The 21,545-nt window shown below is 38.2% G+C and overlaps 1 protein-coding gene across 1 annotated transcript; it reads left to right on the top strand.

The window, feature by feature from the left end:
• Positions 1 to 4,822: 4,822 nt before the first annotated feature.
• Positions 4,823 to 9,885, top strand: LOC140233394 (cilia- and flagella-associated protein 418-like). The gene is made up of 5 exons (XM_072313500.1): positions 4,823 to 5,029; positions 6,328 to 6,397; positions 6,822 to 6,973; positions 8,539 to 8,687; positions 9,757 to 9,885. Exons 1-5 carry the CDS (start codon positions 4,896 to 4,898, stop codon positions 9,861 to 9,863), a joined length of 612 nt encoding a protein of 203 aa, XP_072169601.1. The 5' UTR covers positions 4,823 to 4,895; the 3' UTR covers positions 9,864 to 9,885.
• Positions 9,886 to 21,545: the final 11,660 nt, after the last annotated feature.

The following is a 21,545-nucleotide window of genomic DNA, read 5'->3' as shown; positions in this document are numbered from 1 at the left end:
GATTCGCGATTGCGTCATCCATTAATGTCAAAACTCATTGCTTGCCTTTCAGGGGCGGATCCAGGAATTCCGTACAAGGGAGACACCTTTCAAAATGAAAGGCTGGCGCAACCACATCCCTCATATTTTTTTTTCGTTTTATTTCTTTTGTTTAAACGAAAAAAAGAAAGAGAAATAAAATGGAGGAGGGGTTACTTTTGTAAAGGCGCCTCCCCTTTACGGAATTCCTGGATCCTCCCCTGTGACGCGTTATGACATTTGCAGTAAATTCGGAAATTTTGACATTTCTGGTCGACGTGTTATGACATTGGTGTTAATCCGTTTTTGACATAATTTTGTGGTTGACGAAATCGCGGATGGGGGGGGGGGGGGGGGGGGGGGCACATCCCCCTCTGTTATCTCCTCTGTTTTTGTTTTTTGTTTTTTTTTTTTGTTTAAGCAAAGAAATAAAAAGAAAAAACGGGGGGGGGGGTTGGCAGCCTTTAATAATTTTGTAAAGGCGCCTCCCTTCTACGGAATAATTCCTGGATTAATCCCTGTAGTGCAAGCAATGGGTTTTGCAATTAACTTGTGGTTGACGCAGTCGCAGATCTATAAAGTGGGGCGCGGCGCCCCTCCCCGTCTCTATTTTTCTTAAAACAAAAGAAAAAAATGAAAAAAAAAAAGGGAGGGAGTTGCGCCAGCCTTTGATTTTGTAAAGGCGCATCCCTTAACAGAATTCCTGGATCATCCCATGTGACGCGTTATGACATTTTGCAGTAAATTTGGAAATTTTGACATTTCTGGTCGACGTGTTATGGCATTTGTGGTTAATTCGATTTTGGCATTTGTGGTTGAAGCAATCGCGGATCGAGAGGGGGCGCATCCCTCTCTGGTGCCCCCTCTCTATATTTTGTTAAAGCAACAGAAATAAAAAGAAGAAAATGGGGGGGGGGCGCCAGCCTTTGATTTTATAATGGCACCTCCCCTTTACGGAATTCCTGGATCCTCCCCTGTGACGCGTTATGACATTTGCAGTAAATTTGGAAATTTTGACATTTAGGTCGACGTGTTATGACATTTGTGATTAATTCGATTTTGGCATTTGTCGTCGACGTGTTATGACATTAGTGGTCATTATCACATTAATGTCGTCGACGTGTTATGACATTAGAGGTTGTTATGATATTGCACGATCCGAATTAAAATGAATTTATGAAGGATTTTCTGCATCGATCATGATATTACAAAAATGAAATACAGTCATTTCTTTTTGTTTACGAGACAATGGAACATGCAGCATGCAGTGTGTACATCCGAATATAAAACTGAGATATATACGTGTACAGATTAAAGAAAAGAGTAAGAGAACACGTCGAGTGGGAACCACTCAGAATAAAGAAAATCAAATGATCTGACTGAAGTAAGGCACATGAATTGGGAGTGTAAATTCAGAAGACTGTTGTCAAATAAGCATATAGCTTGAAGATGCGACAGCCACATTAGTGGTTGTTATGACATTTGTGGTCGATTATTGTTAGCTCACCTGAGCCGAAGGCTCAAGTGAGCTATTGCGATCGCTCTTCGTCCGGCGTCCGTCGTGCGTCGTGCGTCGTGCGTCGTGCGTCGTGCGTCGTGCGTCGTCCGTCGTGCATAAACTTTTTACATTTTCATCTTCTTCTTGAGAACCCCTCGACCGATTTTCACCAAACTTGGCAGGTAGCATCCCTAGGGGGATAGGAGCTCAATTTGTTCAAGTGGGCACCATACCCCACCTGGGGGGCCCCCAGAGGGGCCCAACCCCCCCCCCCCCCAAAAAAAAAAAAAAAAAAAAATTAAGGGATCTTCAAAAATCTTCTTCTCTAGAACCAGAAGTGATAGAGCTAAGTTAATACTATGAATTAGTACATTGATGACTGTAGTTTCAAGTTTGTTCATGGCGGAATCAGGGGTGCCCCCCTTGGGACCCAGGGGAGGGGGTGGGGAGGGTCCTAATGGGGCCCAAATTGTACATTTTCATCTTTTTCTTGAAAATGCTATTATGAATTTTCACCAAAGTTGGCAGGTAGCATCCTTAGGGGGAAAGAATCTCATTCCCATCAAATGGGCACCATGCCCCTCCTAGGGGACCCCCAGGGGGCCTAAATTTGGACCGAAATTGTAAATTTTCATCTTTTTCTTGAAAACCCTATGTATATCACAACTTTTTACTAAACTTGGCATGTAGCATCCCTAGGGGGATAGAATCTCAATTCCATCAAATGGGCACCATGCCCCACCTGGGGGACCCCCAGGGGTCCCCCCCCCCCCCTCCTGTAAGGAATCTTTATCTTTTCTCTGGAACCAGAAGTGATTGAGCTAAGTTGATACAATGAGTCAGTATATTGATGACTGTTGTTTCGAGTTTGTTCATGGGAAAATCAGGGGGTGCCCTCCCCCTCCCCCACCCCCTTGGGACCCAAGGAAGCGGGATGGAATTTGGGGGGGGGGTCCAAATGCGGGCCTAAATTTTCATCTTCTTGCTGAAAACAACATAATGGATTTTCACCAAACTTGGCAAGTAGCATTCCCATGGGGATAAGATCTGAAAGTGTTTGAATGGGCACCATGCTTTCCTTGGGGGCCCCAGGGGGTCCAAACCTCCTAAATTAATGAATATTCAATAATATTTTTCTCTAGTTCTAATCAAAAGTTATAGGGCTTTAAGTCTTTTTTTTTTCCCCAAGCTGAGTAATCCAACATTCTATAAAGTACAGTGTACTTGGCAGGTATTTTTATCAGTGTGATGGAATATGTAAATGGACACCATGCCCCCACTCACAAAGCTACCCCCACCATAAGTTTCCAATGTTCTCAGGTAAGAGTCTGCAAGAATGCATGGAAGGTGAACTTGTGATACTCATGTGAGCGCGTGACCCCCGGGTCTCTTGTTGACATTAGTGGGTTCTAACATGGTGACAGCATATTTTGAAAGAAAATCATACATTAATGATATTGTGAATTCACCTAACTCCCTCAGCTTTTGAGCATCTGACTTGAAATTTGGCATATTGTGACAGCTATGATAATAGTTTTACAAGCTTCATTTTTTCTTAATGTCAAACATTGTGTTGCCATGGTAACAATATTTTGATGAAAATCATAGAAATTGCTGATTTATTTACTTTACTCACTCAGGTTTTGAGCACTTGACTTGAGATATGGCACATTATTGTGAGTGAGCAAAATAAGACATTACTGTACTGTTAATTATATTCAATGTTGAACAATATACATTGTCATCATGGTCATGGTATTTTTTTTTCCAAGAAAAGCATACAAAGTATAGTTGCTAGTTGAGTTGGGGGTATATTAATCACATTGAGTGATACTTCTAGTTTGTATTACAATACTTCTTGGATATTGGAGGATCAGATTGCATCAGACCTTCATGAAAAAAAAGTGCTTGAATATAAAGAAGTGAATAAAGTGCATAGTGACTTCATACAATAGTGGTGTAATTTTCCTTTATACATGTGACTGTACATGTTTCTAGATAAACTGATCAATGTAGAGAGTAGAAAGTGGTCTTGTAAACAAACATTGTAAAGTTTAAGAATCAGAAAGAGAGAAGGGGAGAGACAGAGAGAGTATGAGAAACAAATAAATTGTGTGATAATTCAAGCAATGATCGAGGAGGGGAAAAATACACGAGTCATGCATTTGAAAAAAGGAGGGGGTCGAGAGAGGTCGGAAAAATGAATATATGCAGAGTGATCGAGTCTTTGAAACTAGTATGAAGAAAAGAGGGGCATGTTTGAGAAACAAAATAATATACCATCAGTATGAAGATAGATTTAGGGCCTTTACTAGCAACAGATATAACAGAGGGGGGTTGGGGTTTGAGAAATAAAATTAATACATGTACATACAATGTATATATAGAGGGGGTCTTAGAAACAAATCATGTGATATGAGAGGGAGTCAAGGGGATAGAGAGAGTTTTTATTTGGAACAAATACTTATGATGTATGGAGAGACGGGAGAAGAGAAAGAGACGTTTTAGAAATAGGAGAGTGAGGGGGGTCTGAAAGACAAATACATTACTTTTGATACAATGTATTAATTTTAAAATGAGAAAAATGACAAACATTTTCCAATGTATTTCATTCCATTCAGGTGTCATTAGATTTAAGCGATCATGTTATTTCACAACTCTCTGATGCATGCACACGTACCAGCCTATTCCGTAACTTTCAGATTTTTTTTTTGTTTTGTATTGTTTTGTTTTTCGCACTCTCACTCGTTTACATGTAGTATACGTACATGTACTAATTGGATGCAGGTCTACCACGGCAAGCAAAACTTTCACAGCGCTTACAAACACTCACTGATGCACGTGTACGAATCGAATCGGCGCGAGCGGAGGCACTGGACAGTAACCACAGAACTAAGAGTTCTGTGACAGTGAAACCCACAGAACTCAGCTCTTCGCAACCCGAGCGGAGTAAGCATAGACGCATCACGAGCGGTTTCATTGAATTAAATTGCGAAAAACCACAGGCTTGCGTGTAAATAAAAAATACGCAACCCGCCAGCGCTCTTACAAACGCGCGCTCCGCTCCGCCTCCTTCCACACCACACACACACCATGCGATACAAATTTTGTGGCCGCTGTGTATGAAATGTACGTATCATACATGGGCAGACACACATGGGACTGCGTCCGCTGATGATCCGTCGGTCGCTCGCGCTTGCTCGGCTACCCCGTACCGGTATACCGTATCAGAAAGGCAGCAGCTAGCTATGCGCTAGCCCTAAACGTTACAGCTGGCTGGCTGGGAGTTTGTGTCCCATCCCACCACAGAAGAATGAATGACGGACATTTGGATGATTGATCTTTATCGATTCGTTGGTGAAAGATAAAACAGGCAGTCATGGCAGATGACATCGACGACCTTCTCAACGAAGTTGAGACGAAATTCTGTGTAAAATCCCCGAGCAAATCATCGACGGCCTCGAAAACAAGTGGGACGGGACACCCTAAGAATAAAGCAACGACAGCGAGGAGGTAAATGCAGATAGCGGTTTGCTGCCATGGCTACCCGTAAAGCTTCGGGATCGGGTAGGCGGGGGCCGACTCTACTCAATCTTGCACTTGCCATCTATTGCTGTTGCTGTGCAAGCCGCGACGTACATGTGCGGTGCAATGCAGTGGGACTGAGTGTTATGAGATGAGGGCGAGTGATCAGTGATTGATTGACCAGGGCTACCTGTGTAGGCTGGAAATTATTCATACCATCATTATAGATATGATTCTGTCATTCATAAATTGAGCAGGAAATGTCCTTATATTCTGTACCAGATGCTCATTTGCAACACTAGTTCATGCTCAACATTACTTTATCTCTCACACTAGATCTAGACTTCTGCAAGTTCTAGTCACAGTCAAATGGCCCAGTTCTGTAACTGCATTTGCAGTAAAGTAGATCTAAAACTAGTAGAAATATACACTCAACAGAAGTCAGAAGAATTTCACAAGAACATAAAGAATTAGCCTCAACTTGGCTCTAGCTCTGTAAACTGCGACCAGCCCGAATGTGAAGCGTGCGCCCCAGCCAGGGTTAGCTCTAGCTCAAGCTCTGTAACAGTCGGACACATTGACACAAGACCATGACTCTATAAATTGAAATATTGATTAATAAACTGTGATTATATAACATTGTAATGGACGATCAATAATAGATAATAAAGTAACAACTAGCTTTCTACTTAACTGTAAACAGTACCAGTACCATAAACAGTAACTTGTAGAATCTGCATTTAAAAATATGACAATAGAACAAAAATATTAATGTGATGTTTAATACTAAATAGAACTAGCAGATACGCTATCACTGCCTACTCGGCTGACTGTAGTGTAGTGAGTTGCATTTGTCATTCCGCATGAGGGTGTACGACAGTGCCTTTAAAAGATGGTTTTACATACTCACATGATAAAAAGTTATGTTTTACTGAGGAATGCTCATATGCGCGTAATTATACTAGACAGACTGAGTGACACTGTTAGGTATCTGTTAGTGTTACAACTTGAGGTGTTCAGTCCAAGTAATTAGTATTCATGTCTACATGTAATTTCTTTATGTACCTGGTATATAGAAGTCTACTCTCATTCTAACAAAATCTCATGTTATTTCTTTAATAATGACTAATCTTCATGCATTCTTACATTGCTGTACATGGTATTTGTAAATGTGATGATATTAGCCCTTGGCGACTGCTACCGGTAATCATAGAGACCTACTTTTCACATGAAATAAATCGTAACTTGAACTTGAATGTATTTTGGTTTGCTTTTGATAGCCAAAGTGCCAAATCAAAGGAGAAAGATGAACTTGATTCCATCATCGATGACATTATCGCTGCTCCTGATCCTCCGGTAAGTTGTTCAGTGTGGTTTTGTGTTAACTTCCCTCATTCAAAGTAGCTCTTTGTAACCTTGCGCATGAATTCAATGTAGATCTCAAGCATGAAGGGATAGTGTGTGAAATGATCTGTCAATGAGTATCTGTTATGCAATTAATGTCAACCACTTTGAAGGGCTTAGTGAAACTATATGCCCTTAGGTGACAACTTGGGGCATAGCACTGTTGAGAAATCACCAAAGGCAAATGATTTTTGCCATAACCCCAAAATAAGCAATTGATATAAGTTCTCAAAATTGAGGAGTCATCAAATGAGGTGTATAAAAATTAAAATCCATTAGTCAGTGTTAGAATCCTCTCATGTGATACAAGGTTGTTTAAGCCTTTCTCATTGTTGATGTTTTCTTAAGATCACCATTATTTCTTGTTGCTTCGTAGGAGTCTGTGAGACAAAAACCATCTGCTCTGGCCTCGTCATCTTCGTCACGGCCCAGTGCAGTCAATGGAGTCTCATCAGAGAGGAAATGTTTCCCTGTGTTCCTTGGTGGGAGCTCAATGACCCTTGGTGTTGCCTCAACTGTGGTACAAAAGTAAGATCTACAAACCATCATCTTTTTTAGTCAGGCAGATGTGCACGCACAAGTCATGTCAGTGTCAAAAGACGCGTTTAAGTCAGGAATCTCGAGGCATGATGTAAAGGTTTGATGAATTTAAAAATGAGCCATATGGTAACTCTCTAGCCATAGCCTTCCTCTCCTGCATTTCCATCCCATCATGAACAAGTCTTTATTCAGACTTGTTTACAAAATGTACATATTTTTTTTAAAGAATAGTGACCACAACTTTTTTTTTTCACATCATATTGAGAGGCTAATCGACATGAAAATCTTCTTTGTTTGACCTGTTGTACAAACAATGTGACAATCTTGGATGGGAGTTTGCATTGTCTTGATGGTGCATTGCCATACCATTTTCCCTCACTCCTTCCCTTCCATACCTTTGAGAGAGAGAGAGAAAACAAAAAAACAAAAACAAGAGATAGGAAAACAAGGCTAAATGGCCTTCATTTATCTCTCTGTTCCGTAGATGCCCAAAAACATTCAAATGGCCTACAATGGCTAATTGGTCCCATGTGGCTAATCAGTATTTGAAGGGCAATGCAAATTACTCTCTTCTGGCCAATAGACCTCACTGTCCTATAAGCTGTAAATTAGAGCAAACAACATGTTGACGTGCCAAATTGCAGTTCATATTGTGTGATGTGCTTAGGTGAGGGAATTTGGTACAAGGGCAACTTAACCCATTGAGGACGGGCTGACTTTGCTACAACGCGCATTTCACATAGACCCTTGCCCGAGTATGCTCAGGACTCGTCTTTAATGGGTTAAACCTTTGGGAAGAAGAAAGAGGCCTGCTATTTTCCCTGTTACCATATATTCCTTGGTCCTTTGTTTTTATTGCCTACATGTCACAGATACCGGTACCTAAAGTTGTGTCGTATATTGTCGTGTAAGGGTTGTAAAAGTTCTCGTCAAATTATATCAGACATTGAGTATGACCATCCCTCATGCAACAACAACTACTAAAAGCTGATATGAACACAAAGAAAAATAACAGAGAAACACAATTGGTAATATCTATTTTCTACCTCTTGATTGATCTTTAACCTGTTGAGAACGAGTCCTGTGTACTGTAAAACGAGGAATGTGCATTTTAATTTCGCGAATTTCGTGAGCGCCAAGATTCGCGAAATTAAAATGCACGCAAAAGTTCTCATCTGCACCGTATGCATTGTTCAAATGCCACTGGCAATCCGCGAAAATTTCACGCCGCAAAAAAGGCCATCGGCTCCAATTCGTCAGAAATGGCTTTTGTGTTAGGCTGACAACAGAGCATCCATTTGTGCAAAATGATGGGAAGGGTATTGTTTGTACTGTTGTCATGGATACCAAACAAATTATTGTGCATGAAGACAATACTAATAACAATGATGATAAAAAACAACAACCACAAAATATTTGATATTAATTCACCATAGCCAACTTTCTAAAATTAACATGGCATGTGGTTTAATCATTTTCATCATTTACTGAAATGTGACAATGACAGCCAAAGCTATTAATGAGAGGTAATTCTTTTTCTATTTCCATCACAGAGCATGTGATCAACTTCGATGCACGTCATGTGACTTCAGGATCGTCTGCTATGACGACCTGGAGTGGGATGCCAGTTGCAACTACCTCTTCCTGAGGAACAATGTGCCAGACCTCCAAAAGCTTCGAGCCAAGTTGAAAAAGAGAAAAGGTAGACCAAAAACATGGGGAGTTGGGAAAGAGTGATTTAGCCAGGTGGATGGCTTCAGGCACAAAGTGTTTATTTGATCTGAAATATAAGTGATTCAGTAAGATTAAAGCTATTGCTCTGTTTAGACTACATGAAGCATGCTTAATTCTCAAAGAGCTTTAAATAAGAATTCTGAACTGATCATAAGAATGTCTGAAAAAAAAGGGCATTATTTTATAATCACAGCAGTGAAAATTTGATCAAAATCTGATCAGGTAAAAATTAGGAAAGTTATGAAATTTGAACTGTTGCAGATTTTTGCAAAATACTTTTCAAACATTTGATATGAATATGAATATGCAAATGAGTGAGGTGATGATATCATCACCTCATTCATTTGCATATTCATATGGTCAGTTCAAGAAGTGTTTGTGAAAATTAGTCAAATTTCACAATTTCATAACATCCTTAACTTTTATCCAAGTTTCCCAAATGAGTTGTCAATGTAAAGATTGGTTATTGAGTCAGTGATGCAAAAGCTTTTGATAATTTTGCCACAGTAATTAAGAATGATATATGACCGAAAACGGGCTCAAATGAAAGGTTTTTTATTCTATCATATGAGGAACTAGCAGTGAATGATGAACGTTATGCTCAAGACTAGAAATACAACATCAAACTGCAGAAATGTGGTTCCTTGGACTACATAGGATTTCTTTTGGGGGCATACTCAAAATATTCAATTTACTTTATTTCTATCAAACAGAATGTAATTACTAAGGAAACATTTGACATATCTTATTTTAACAGTTTGTAGGAAGTACATGTCATAGATTAAATACAAAATATATTTACAAAGGAATAATGAGAGAAACAATGCATACTATCCAATGATAACAAAGAAGTTAATATAGCAATGGAAAAGTGATCTAAAAAGCGGAGCTTGTAAGACATGGATCACTCGATAAACAATATCCTTATGACATATTAATCCAAAATATATCCGTGTACAGTTAGAACATAATTGTTCAAAATGCATAGGTATGTAATAGCAGGTATCGTTATGTTTTTTTCCTCCTTCATTGATCAGGGTGTAGAGCGTATGCCTGCCAGTGCAGCTGGAGATCAGTGAAAGCCCAAATGGACCTCAGTGAAGATCACGAATTGAAGTGGGTTTGCGGCAAGCACACGAGGTGACCTTTCACCCCGGGAGGAGAGAGGATGAGTCACTGAGAGAAACAGAGAGACACTAGAGTGTGAGAGTTATGTACAAACTAAAGACAGAGAGAGAGAGTGTGTGTGTGATAAAAGATGAATAGACTACCTACTGCAAATGAGACAGAGTTCCGAAAACTTGCTATGTACTGAGTAGTCATGTAAAAGTAATATGATTTTGATTGTTTGGTATATTGTTGTAATGTATTATTGTTCACTGGTGGCTAAAATGTTTTTGCTGAATGAATGCTGAAGAAAACTCTGAAGGTCGAATAGCCAGGGTACAGCGTATACTGTATTGTCATACTTATGAGATTGAGAATGTACAGCAAAGAAAAGGGTTGAAAGGAGAGAATTCCTTCGAATTTTGCTGTCAGAGAAACCTTTTACATGTCTTGGCTGCTTTTGTTCTGTTACACAAATATTTTTACTAAGTAATCTTCTTCCATTATGTTCAAAGATGTCTGGTAAATCAAGAAATCCTAAGTCTGTCACAAGCGATGTCTTGAAATTTTGTTTAACCTCCCCCCCCCCCCCTCGAAAGAAGAAGAAGTATCATACGAGCAGTCTGTCAGTCACATGACCGAAGCTAAATTTTTGACGCTGGTACCACTTGAGCACTACGATAGATGCTGGACCACCCTTGAAATAGGCATAGATTTTAGCATTGAATCAATTTTTGTACAATTTTCACAGGTTCATTGCATTTGGTTCACTATGTCCATACACTAATTATGTGAAACCTCATATGTTGCAGCATATTATTTTGTAGTGATGCAATGGCTTGCTGAATTTGAAAAGGTCTTGGAGAGTGTTGAAAGTCTTGAAAATACTTAGGAGAGTGGGCCCAGAAAAGTTATGAGGGGTAGTCTGTGAAAGTTTAATGTTTTCTGGCTCTCGGATGGAAGGAAAACAATTGTACCTATACTTCAGTTCAATATTGTGGTTGAAATGCCTAAATGTAAAGCCCAAGAATAGGTTTTGGGCGGATCAATAGATTCTGGTTGGACTTCATTTATACTTGGTCTTTATAATTTAAACCAGAACTTCTGTAGTATTTATTCATGGTCATCTGGTTTAGCAGAGTAGAAATTCAACCTTTTTGCAAAATGAAGTCTGTGATATACTGATGAAGGTTTTCTTTCCCATGTAAAGGGATAAGTTCATGGAAGTAAATGAACATCACATTATCAAGTACACTTTAGACAAACATTCTTTTTAGCACAAATGTAGTGTCTATTTTTTCAAGCCATGTCACTTTCCACTTAAAATGCAGTTGAAAGTATGATGCAAGACTAGTTGACAGAAACCATAAATGCCCCCCCCCTTTGTCGTGTATAGGACAGAGACATGTAGAATCATTCCATGAACTGCTATTTTCTTTGAATTAATATTATTTTTATGCCTCCGCCAACGAAGTGGCCGGAGGCATTATGTTTTCGGGTCGTCCGTCCGTCCGTACGTCCGTACGTCCGTACTTCCGTTCGTCCGTCCGTCCGTCCGTCCCGTTTTGTTTTTGTCGATATCTCAAGAACCGTGTGGTGGTTTTGCATCAAACTTGGTATGAGGATATATCCTTGGGGGATGATACTTTGTGTGGATTTTAGGGTCACAGGGTCAAAGGTCAAAGGTCACAGGTTATTTTGTGAAAAAAAAATTGAAATTTCATGTTTTTCTCCATATCTCGCAAATGGTTCAAGGTATCTTCATGGAACTTAGTATATATGCTTGTACCGATGGGCAGTGATTATCTAGGGAAGTTGGGGGTCATGGGTCAAAGGTCATGGGTCAAAGGTCAAGGTCAACTCCTCAAAATATAACTACTTTCCTTATATTTATGCAGTGCCTGAAGGATTTTTTTAAAACTTGATGTATGCATGTATAACCCAATATATATTCTGTGGGAAGTTTCTTGCCAAAAGGTCAAAGGTCAAAAGGTCAAAGGTCAAGTGAAAGTGCTAAATTGCACTTTTTCCTCCATATCTCAAAAATAACTCAAGGTATTGTCATGAAACTTACATATTTATGCATGTTCTACCTAACAGTGATTCTCTTTGGAACTGTGGGGTCAAAGGTCAAAGGCCAGGTTTCGATAATACTATTTTACCATTTGATACTGAAATTATACTTTTTCTCAATACCTTGAAAATTACTCAATGCATAAACTTGTAAAAGGGTCAAAAGTCAAGTGAAAATCATCAGTTCCCCCAAATACCTGCACTCTTGATGTTTTAATCATTCATCCAATTGAACCTAGTTCTAGGAAAGTGAACATTCAGCACATTTGTGGCAAACCTGTCATTTTAATATTTTGCCAATTGTGTGAAACTGTCATCACACATTGTCAAGACATTGTACTATAGACCTATTAGGAGAACCATGTATTATGGCGGAGGCATACACCAGTCGCCGTAGCGACATTTCTAGTTTCCAATGTGACGCTTGTCCACAATACAATTGCAAGAGTGTCTTATTTTTATGGTAAAGCATTGCATTATGATCGCTCACCAAGTGTTGCTATACGTTTAGTCGGTATACGTTACTAGGTTTGATGTCATTTTGAGTTCCACTCGGCCTCTTGTTTGAATCCTATGCAATGATTAATAGATGTGGATTACAAACAAAAGTTCTACCTATGGTTGAAAGTGTTACTGTAAAAGCTGATGTTTTTGCATCATACAGATTATTTTCACAAATGAGGAGGTCAGAGACATTTCCACACAATGTTGTTTCACAATTTGACACCAATGATATTGTATTAGTGCAGTATAATGCCTGTCCATTCACAATATTTTCGTGTGTTGTTGATATTGGGGCCTTACAGTGATTCACGTAATATGCAAAAATTAAACCTGCGTAGAAATAACAGCTTTTACAGCAAGTAAAGCTGCCCTTATTGTGTAGACATACCCGCATATGATAATTTGATGACGCTTGATGGAATGCCAAGGTGTCATTCTAATTCTCTGTGTTATTATGCCTCAATTTCCAAGGTGTTTCTTATACCTTAATGCAAGAATATATAGCTGCTAGATTACTTTTACAGAAAAAAACCCACACCAGTACACAACTATTTATTCATGATATCAGCCAAGCAAAAGAAAACTCAAAATTAATGAATTACGTCATATTCTATTGTGTATTTTTTTGTGTGTGTTGAATTTGTTTTCTAATGGCATATTGGACTTTCACCTTGATGTGGTTGGTCATTGTTTTGTGATGTATTCAGTATCAAGCACCAATTCATTTATTTGTGTGTCTAAAATGCAGTACTGTAAAACATGATATATTCACGGCATGAATTTTTCGCGAATTGGAGCCGACGGCCTTTTTTGCGGCATGAAATTTTCGTGAACTGGAACTGGTATTCAATGCATATAGTGTAGACAAGAACTTTTGCGTGCATTTTAATTTCACGAATCTTCGCACTCGCGAAATTAAAATGCACACGAACATTTCTCGTTTTACAGTATGTTATATGCATACTCACTCTATTGTTCCATTTTTCTTCCCGTGCGTCTTTCATTGTCAGTGATATTCCTAGACATGGTTGTAACTTCTGTGTTTCATTTCTGATGTTTTTGATGTGTTGTGCACATCACCTTCACATATACTTGGGAGTTCATCATGGCTCTTTGATGCCATCTATGTGTTCACCATCATCAGCCTGGTTCCTGACTGGTTTTTCATTTGATTTAATCACCAAATTTGGATGGTGAAAAATGAATATGTATTCGTGCAATTGTTTTTGCTTTTCAAAATCACTTTGAATAGTTATGTGCATTGTTTTCACTTCAATATCTGTGGGATGTAGCTGTAGACTCATCACAAGCTGTCATTATTCTTTGTAAAATTATTTGATACAGTGCAGTACCCACTGTTATCAAAGTACATGTACTTGTATCTGAAAGTGACTCCCTTTCCACACTATGAATTGCGTGTGCCATCTGTTATTTGTTGCCTTCATGTCGTCTTTTCAGGTCGATTATTTCATTTCGTGAGGCATTATTGGTGTTTTGATGTTTGTACGGTATTTGCAGTCTGATGTCATCATGTGTTTTCAAACAATTAACGCGCAACACAAGATAATGCACATATTCACATGTACTGATCATCTGCTAATCTAATTTAATTGGGATCTGTCATCAACAAGTGTAAACTGTTGCCCAAGGGTTTAAGCTTTTGTGTCAACATGTGCAACAGACCCTTACTACTAAGTTGAGTTTTGAAACTGTAAAATCAAGAGTAACAGAAGCATAACAGGGAGAGGCAAAGTTCCCTTGTGCCAAATGCTCATGCAAGATGGGTTAGATTTTGAATCCTTCAGAAATTGAGTTTGATCCCATATTGTCATGTTATTTGTTTAAATAATTTTCATCTCTTTCATTCCAGCTGCATGTACTTAGCTCTGTCTACTACACATAGGAACCCTGTGGCATAGCTTCAGGATCTGCTGCATTGATCTGTACTGAAAGTTAATTTCTATGAAAAGACCAAATGCTCAGGTGCATTTTTCCCCTTTTTAAATCCAGCTTGCTATGTTTGTTTGATCATCATAGATTCCAAACTTATGTGTATGTGTAAAACCTGCTTGAACAGAAATTAAAACAAATTTTGCTTTGGAATATGTTTCATTCAGCAGTTGTGTGCTTGGATATACGGTAGCTACTCCACACACATACACACAGTCACACACACACATACATACATACATGTATATATAATATGATATATATTATACATACATGTACAAAAGAATGGAAATTTTTGACCCATTTCATGCGATGTGCATCTAGCTCAAAAATAAAAACACTCAAAGATTTTTGCTTCCCGTATGCAATAGACTATGCTTCTGCAGAATTAAAAACATTCGAAATTCACCTTACCCGAGTAAGAAAAATCACTCATGCAAAATGATAATACATGGTTATGATATAATAGAATGGATACGGATGAATAACGAACATGAAGAAGAAGTTCAACAAACCACACATTTGGCAAATGTCTTGACCAAAATGCATTAACTTATTTATTGCAGCAAACACTTGCAATACAGAATTCACACTCTAATTTTATATCAGTTTGGCCACACATCCACTCACACACACACACACACACACACACACACACACTCACACACAAAATCTAGCACTACTGTACACCTCCTTGGTACAATCGAATGCAGCAACTAAAATAAGAATATACAAAGTACATTCATGCAGAAGCTAATCTCACCATCTACAGGTTTGGCAGAGTACACAGAAGAGACCACATGTCTTGGCAACTTGCAAAGTCTTTCTCCAAACTACCAACAGTGTCGGACATCAGTCATCAATGAATTGAACACTTTCTTTCAGAGACTGATCAGACATGAAAAGACTCGAATTTCCCATCAAATCAGGAAAAGTACTTTACATTAACCACATTAACACTGAGAATCAAGAAAGAACAGAGGGAATTCTACAGAGGAGAGGGATGATTGTGAAAGGCAACAAACTGTCTCACTGATACAGATTTGATAGGCTACGGGTATTATTTCAGAAAAAGATGTGTTACAGCAGTTTAATTTACAAATGATTAATAACTTCTGGAAGGACCCAATATTCCCTCTAAAAGGGCTCACAGCTTTATTTCTAATGATTTCCAAAATGCACAGAAAGAATACAACTCCAGCATTATCTACTATGGTTATCTGAATGACACTGGCCATTAATCATCTGAGATGACAAAAGAAACACTTTAGCACCCAGGCTGCTTCAGTTGAAGCCCACAGGCATCATTTCTTTCCAACTGCCATGGTCTACAATATTACACTACTCTGCAGCCACATTTGTATGAAACTCCATGTTAATCCAAACAAGATCATAGCGAATGTGAAACAAACAGAGGCTCACTGTAGTGGAAGCCTGCACTCAGAAGGATGCCTAAAACCAGAGCCCGCACTCATATGCCAAGCATTAAAGGTCTTAGCATCAACTACAGGCTGCAGAATCAAGTACATGTACAGTTTAAAAGATTCCCTCTGCCTTGCACCAAAAATACCTTCACCTAGTCTCGGTTCAAGTTACAGGCATACATGCGTGGAGACAGATAATAGCAACCTTCATGCTTCCCATAGAATGAAGTATGTTTCAATGATTACACAAGTACGCCTGAAGCCAATGACCTGGCATTCACAATAACTGTTTGAATAAGTTAGGGCAAAATGAAACATTATATATGATGTGAAAACATTGCAAAGATTATCAATTTTAGCACAAAACAAGCCCTTTTACCCTGTTGAAACTTTCAAATAGATTCTGCAACCACTTGCACAGTGAATTCTGTGCAATATGTACAACAATATAAACCAAGCTCTAGGCAGCTACAGCAATGATGATTAATTCCTTAAAGCTGAATGGTCATTGCCTTTTTCTTACCATGGTAGCTGCAAGAATGAAATGTACTTTGGAACTGTTAGTAGCCCAAATCACAGGGGTCCAAAACCTACTATTACCTCTACCTATTGCTGACTCTGTAATGATGAGATGAGGAATTTACTGGCAGGTCAAAGAATGTACAAATTTCTTTCAAAAATACAAACGAGACAAAAAAAAAATATCAACAAATAGAAAGTGCCAAACATCTACCGGTGGTATACTATGGTACTTGATTGTAACATGTGAATCAGAACAACCTTAACACCAAAAAAGGTTGTTTGCAGGCATGCCAGTATCACAAGTGGACATAATCATGTTCATCACGAGAGAAATGGGGCACCTCAAAGTCTGTGATGGACACAAAGAGTCAAGAGCTATCAAAGTGCATGAAATCCATGCTTCCTCAAATTGGCCACACTCTGTTCGGTGAAGTCATGTGGGTGCTACATAATTGTAAACACCACTGAAATAAGGAATTGTTCTAACTTGGCACTGACTTGGATGAGAGGCATTTCACAGACCACTTTCAGTTTACCCATGTGTGTGGAAGGAAATGTAAGTTCAGTGACCTCTAATCCACAGTGCAAGCATCCCTCATGAGCACTGTGGTATTGATATGAAACAAAAATATGCTAATCTTACATTCAAAAATGAAGAAAGTAAAACCATACAACGGATATGCCAAAATGCAAATCACATTTACAAAAATATTGCTTTGATTCAAACAAACCTGATATTATGTCACGCAAACTCTAAAATTCTAAAACAACACAATCAACAGATATTATATCACTACACATGGTTATTTCAAATAATCACAATTGGCACACATACAGACCATGAGTGTAGAATCAAATTTATGTAGTAACACAACTTGATGGGGTTTTTGTAATTCATCAAGGCAAAGAAATCATACAAAATCATACAGCATATAATTCATTGTCAATTACGTCAGCGTGGATAATGCCCTAGTAATCAACTGCAGATTGCAGAGCTGCTACTAAATCAGTGCTTCTTTTAGCTACCAATTGAATGAATTGTAACATTCCTGCTGTTTGCCATACTGATAATAACTGACAACAATCAACTGCACTGTACTCTACTAGCCCCAGCCTATGAGGCGTGCATTACACAGCAGGTTACAACAGGTTATTTTTCACTTCAAAGTATTCTCACACTCTACATTTCATGAAGAACTTTACTTGCATTTTTTTTTTTTTTTTCCAACATTGGCAGTCTTTAGTTTTGTTTTGTTTTTTACTTAGTTTCCACATGTGTCTCTGCTTCAAAGATTTTTCCTTTTACTGACTGTAAAAAGAAAGAATACTGATCTTTTGGATTGAGGACAGGCCACTCGACATCCACACACGTTTCATCTAGCATGTTGTAAAGTAGCTTACACAATGTAAGTGAGCCAGTCAGTGATGGAAAAAAAAAAGCAACTAACCAGTAATATCCTTCCAACAATGTCACCAAAGCAGCAATATTTTCACAATTCACATTTCATGCAGGAAATAGCATTCAACATAACATTTCTTCACCAATACACTGGATTACGACAAGTGGACTCTTGTTATAAAGAACACTCATATAGCAAACTCGCGTTCAAACAAAGTGATTTTTCTTGAGCAGACCTCCCAAATCAAAGTTCCTTTTGTGCTTTTCAAAAGCCTAATTCAACATTTTGATACAGCCAAATGATAATAATAAATACAACCAAATGATTTTAGTGGTGACAAGCAGTTTATCATAACGATTCTGCCGTGTTATGATTCCGTATTTTTATTTTTAATTAATACATGATAGGAATCTCATGCAATATTTTATCATCATCATGACATCTCTACTATGCATTCCATGATCACATTTCATGTGCAGTTCCGATAACCATACAAAGTTGAGCACGATATATCTGTGCCAGCTTTCCAATGAATCCCACAAAAGAAACTTTTTGGGCATGACACTAACCCACTGGTGGACACCTCAAAACTAGTAAGTTAAGTTCCCTTGACAATGCTTTGCCACCCGCCCCACTCAAATCCACCGGTGAAAAGAAAAGAATATCAACAATATGAACAAAGACAGAAAACTGAGCAACACCTTAACTTTTCCTGGGCCCACTGTGTTGAATGGCCATTGACATTGTATATAAACATGCTGCCAATGGGAATGAGAGATTTATCTTTATAATACCTCTACATGTTACATTCTTTTGTAGAGTCTGTTTTTTGTTGCTGTTTTTTGAAGACTTTGAAGATATTTTGAGTTGCATGAGTTGGCAGCTTCTTCATGCTGAATAATTCCTGCAAATCTATCGTAAAACATCCATCGATCCTATAACTAAGTATAAACACGCAATGTGATTACTACTCGCCTTCAACTGAGGTAAATGGAAACAAAAAAAACAAAAAAACTCCAACACGAAGTCACACAAGATGTTCCAATTTTCAGCAAATGAATACTGTTTTAGCACTGGTATAAATAGTCCTTAATTGTTCTCAATAATTGAGCACTTCTTTGCGCAACTTGAGACAGAGCAGTGAATTTCACCATTCTTTGAATACTCCTTGACTTGTTTTTCCTCCTTTGCCAGCAACAAACACAATATCCCCTTCACCTTGCAATTGCTTTCTCGGGTGCAAAATCAATCTTTAACTTTGCTCAGCAAACATTGAAATTGTTACCCCAATCAAACATCACGAAAGTTTAGGATGAACAAAGGCAAAGAAGACAAATTTTTTGTTAAATATGCTGTAATTATAACCACTACCTACCAGCTTAAAAACACAACTATAGAATTCGTTGCCTGCCTGGCAGAAGGGCTCTAGCACTGAAATTTTGAACTAAAATCGAATTTTGGTTTGTGACATAATTCAACAGAGTTTAGGAGAGCTCATTCATATGATGAAATCCTCACTTTTTTGTGTGTGTGATTTTTCAAATGCGCAAGCCTTAGGCCCTTCTGCCGTGCAGGCGACAACAAGTACACTGTACACATACATCATAATTTGTCTTCAGCATTCGAATATGGCACAGGATATAAATATGTATGGCCAGTGACCAGCAAATAAATAAGAGAGCCATGAACTTTAACACATTGTGTCACATAGAAAATGGTTAAACACACAACTCTTAATACAATACTGGAGATTTGCACATGTGTGATTTGTCAACTGCTTCAGTTCAGTTTCTAGCCATTTATCATGGAATGTGGTACCCTCTCTTTTTCAGCTGACCAACTTCTATCACAAAATGAGTTGCATTCTTTCAGTATCTACCCTAACTTTGAGAAGTTCGCCTTGTATGCCATGAAGCCAAAGCAACAAAAATAACAGCCATGCAACCCTCACAGGGGAAATAAAGAAGGAAAGGGGGGCTTGTAAATGATGCAGATTCTTAACAAAACTGAAAAAAAAATCCATATACACATGATTAAAAAAACAACAACACACACACGTTAAGATGCATGAGGACAGAAAATACCACCTAAACTCTTTTGTACAAAAGCCCTTCAGTTCATTTACAAGGCACGTTTAAAAAAAAAAAAAAAAAAAAAAAAAAAAAACATTTTCAAACAAAAGATGCAATAACTTTCATCTGCACTATCAAAGGAGCTAAAAAGGTTCCAGAGAAAGAGAAGACAAAATTTCAAGATTTGGCAGTAAAAAAGAAACAACAAACAAATGAAAAAAACTGGAAAAAAAGAAAAAGAAAAGAAAAATAAGAATGGATCATGGCTAGTAGAACGGTCCCCAACATTTTTCCCCTTCTCTTGTAGTTCCCATCTCTATTGCGTTAATATCCTCCAAATCCCTTGTAAGGTTTGCAGGACCAACAAATACAGTATGGTAGGATGAGTCACACAGCAGGCTACATGAAATGCATACTACAGTTGAACCTCTATTATCCGGCCTCCCTTTATCCGGATCTCTCTATTATCCGGACGCAATCTCGCCGTGATTTTTTTTTTAATAATTACGGGAAGAAAGGGGGATTCCCAACTCCTTGAGAACTCCTACCCAAACACACATGAATTACATATTACTTCCAATATGATTAACATACATTGCATCAAATTTCCTTCCAAATTGCTTACCTTCAGACATTTCAACATCCCAAAACATCCCCAAATGTAACAATGAAAAGGTTGCAGTATACACATTACTACATGTGGCACTACAATGGGCTACATCAGTACATGTGTATGTATATGTACATGTACAAAGCATTGAGTCTCCCGTATCCGGCCAAATCCCTTATCCGGATGAGCCCCAGTCCCGACTTGTCCGGATACGAGAGGTTCAACTGTACTTTACTATGGGTATTCTGGTGTCAGAATTAATCACACAAGACACATTCTGGATGGCAGCCAAATGTGCAGGCTCTACCATGTCATTTTGTGATTATCATGTTAAATTATGACTTCGAAACAATGTCTCTCCATACAATTTGTCCTTTACTCATAATAAAAAAAAAAGACAGCACAAGAACACCAATTTGGTTATCACTACATGTTGTCTGATCTCTTTCTTTCATTCTGCAATACTGCAGAATTCTACAAAGTCCCACATCCTTAAATGCATGGGACACAAAAACAAAGCAGGGATTTATCCTCTTGGAACATACTGGACACTGGCCCAAGTGCACCATCAGTTTATCAAAAACTATGATGTTGCAGTTGTTGTTGTTTCAAAAATGCTGAGGAACACTTTTTTGTCTCAAGTCTAATTTTTACAATATACTGTCGGCTAAATGTAAACTCAGGTAGACTTCAAATAATCTTAATTTGACATCCATGGCAAGTCTTTGAGGTGGGGTCTGCACATAGGCAGCAGGAAACAAAATACTGAACCGGTGAACAAACTACTTGCTGGAAATGTCAAATTTTGAACATCGATACGACATCATTTCATATGGGTCTACGACAAACATATATCCACCCTATTTCTAAGATGTATACTACATGTATACCCTGTAATTAAACATACTTCAAAAAAGGGAAAAGTTTACAGTAAATTGAGAACTTATTATACTTTGCAATATAAGTGTATCAGCTTCACATTGCCTGCCATCATAACAGAACAGAGTTTTGTCAGTAGACATAATATGAAAACAATGGTGATATAATGTCAGTTCTTCTTGCATTATTCAACTATTGTATTCAGCGATTAATCTGGCGATTAAAAAAAAAGATAAAAGAAACCCTCATTTAAATGCCCGACTAAATTCGTGAGTGAAACTGTTA

The sequence above is a fragment of the Diadema setosum genome, chromosome 9 (assembly GCF_964275005.1).
Source record: "Diadema setosum chromosome 9, eeDiaSeto1, whole genome shotgun sequence".
Classification (NCBI taxonomy): Eukaryota; Metazoa; Echinodermata; class Echinoidea; order Diadematoida; family Diadematidae; genus Diadema; species Diadema setosum.
The sequence above is the reverse complement of the archived record's forward strand: the minus strand, read 5'-3'. Positions and strand labels throughout refer to the sequence as shown.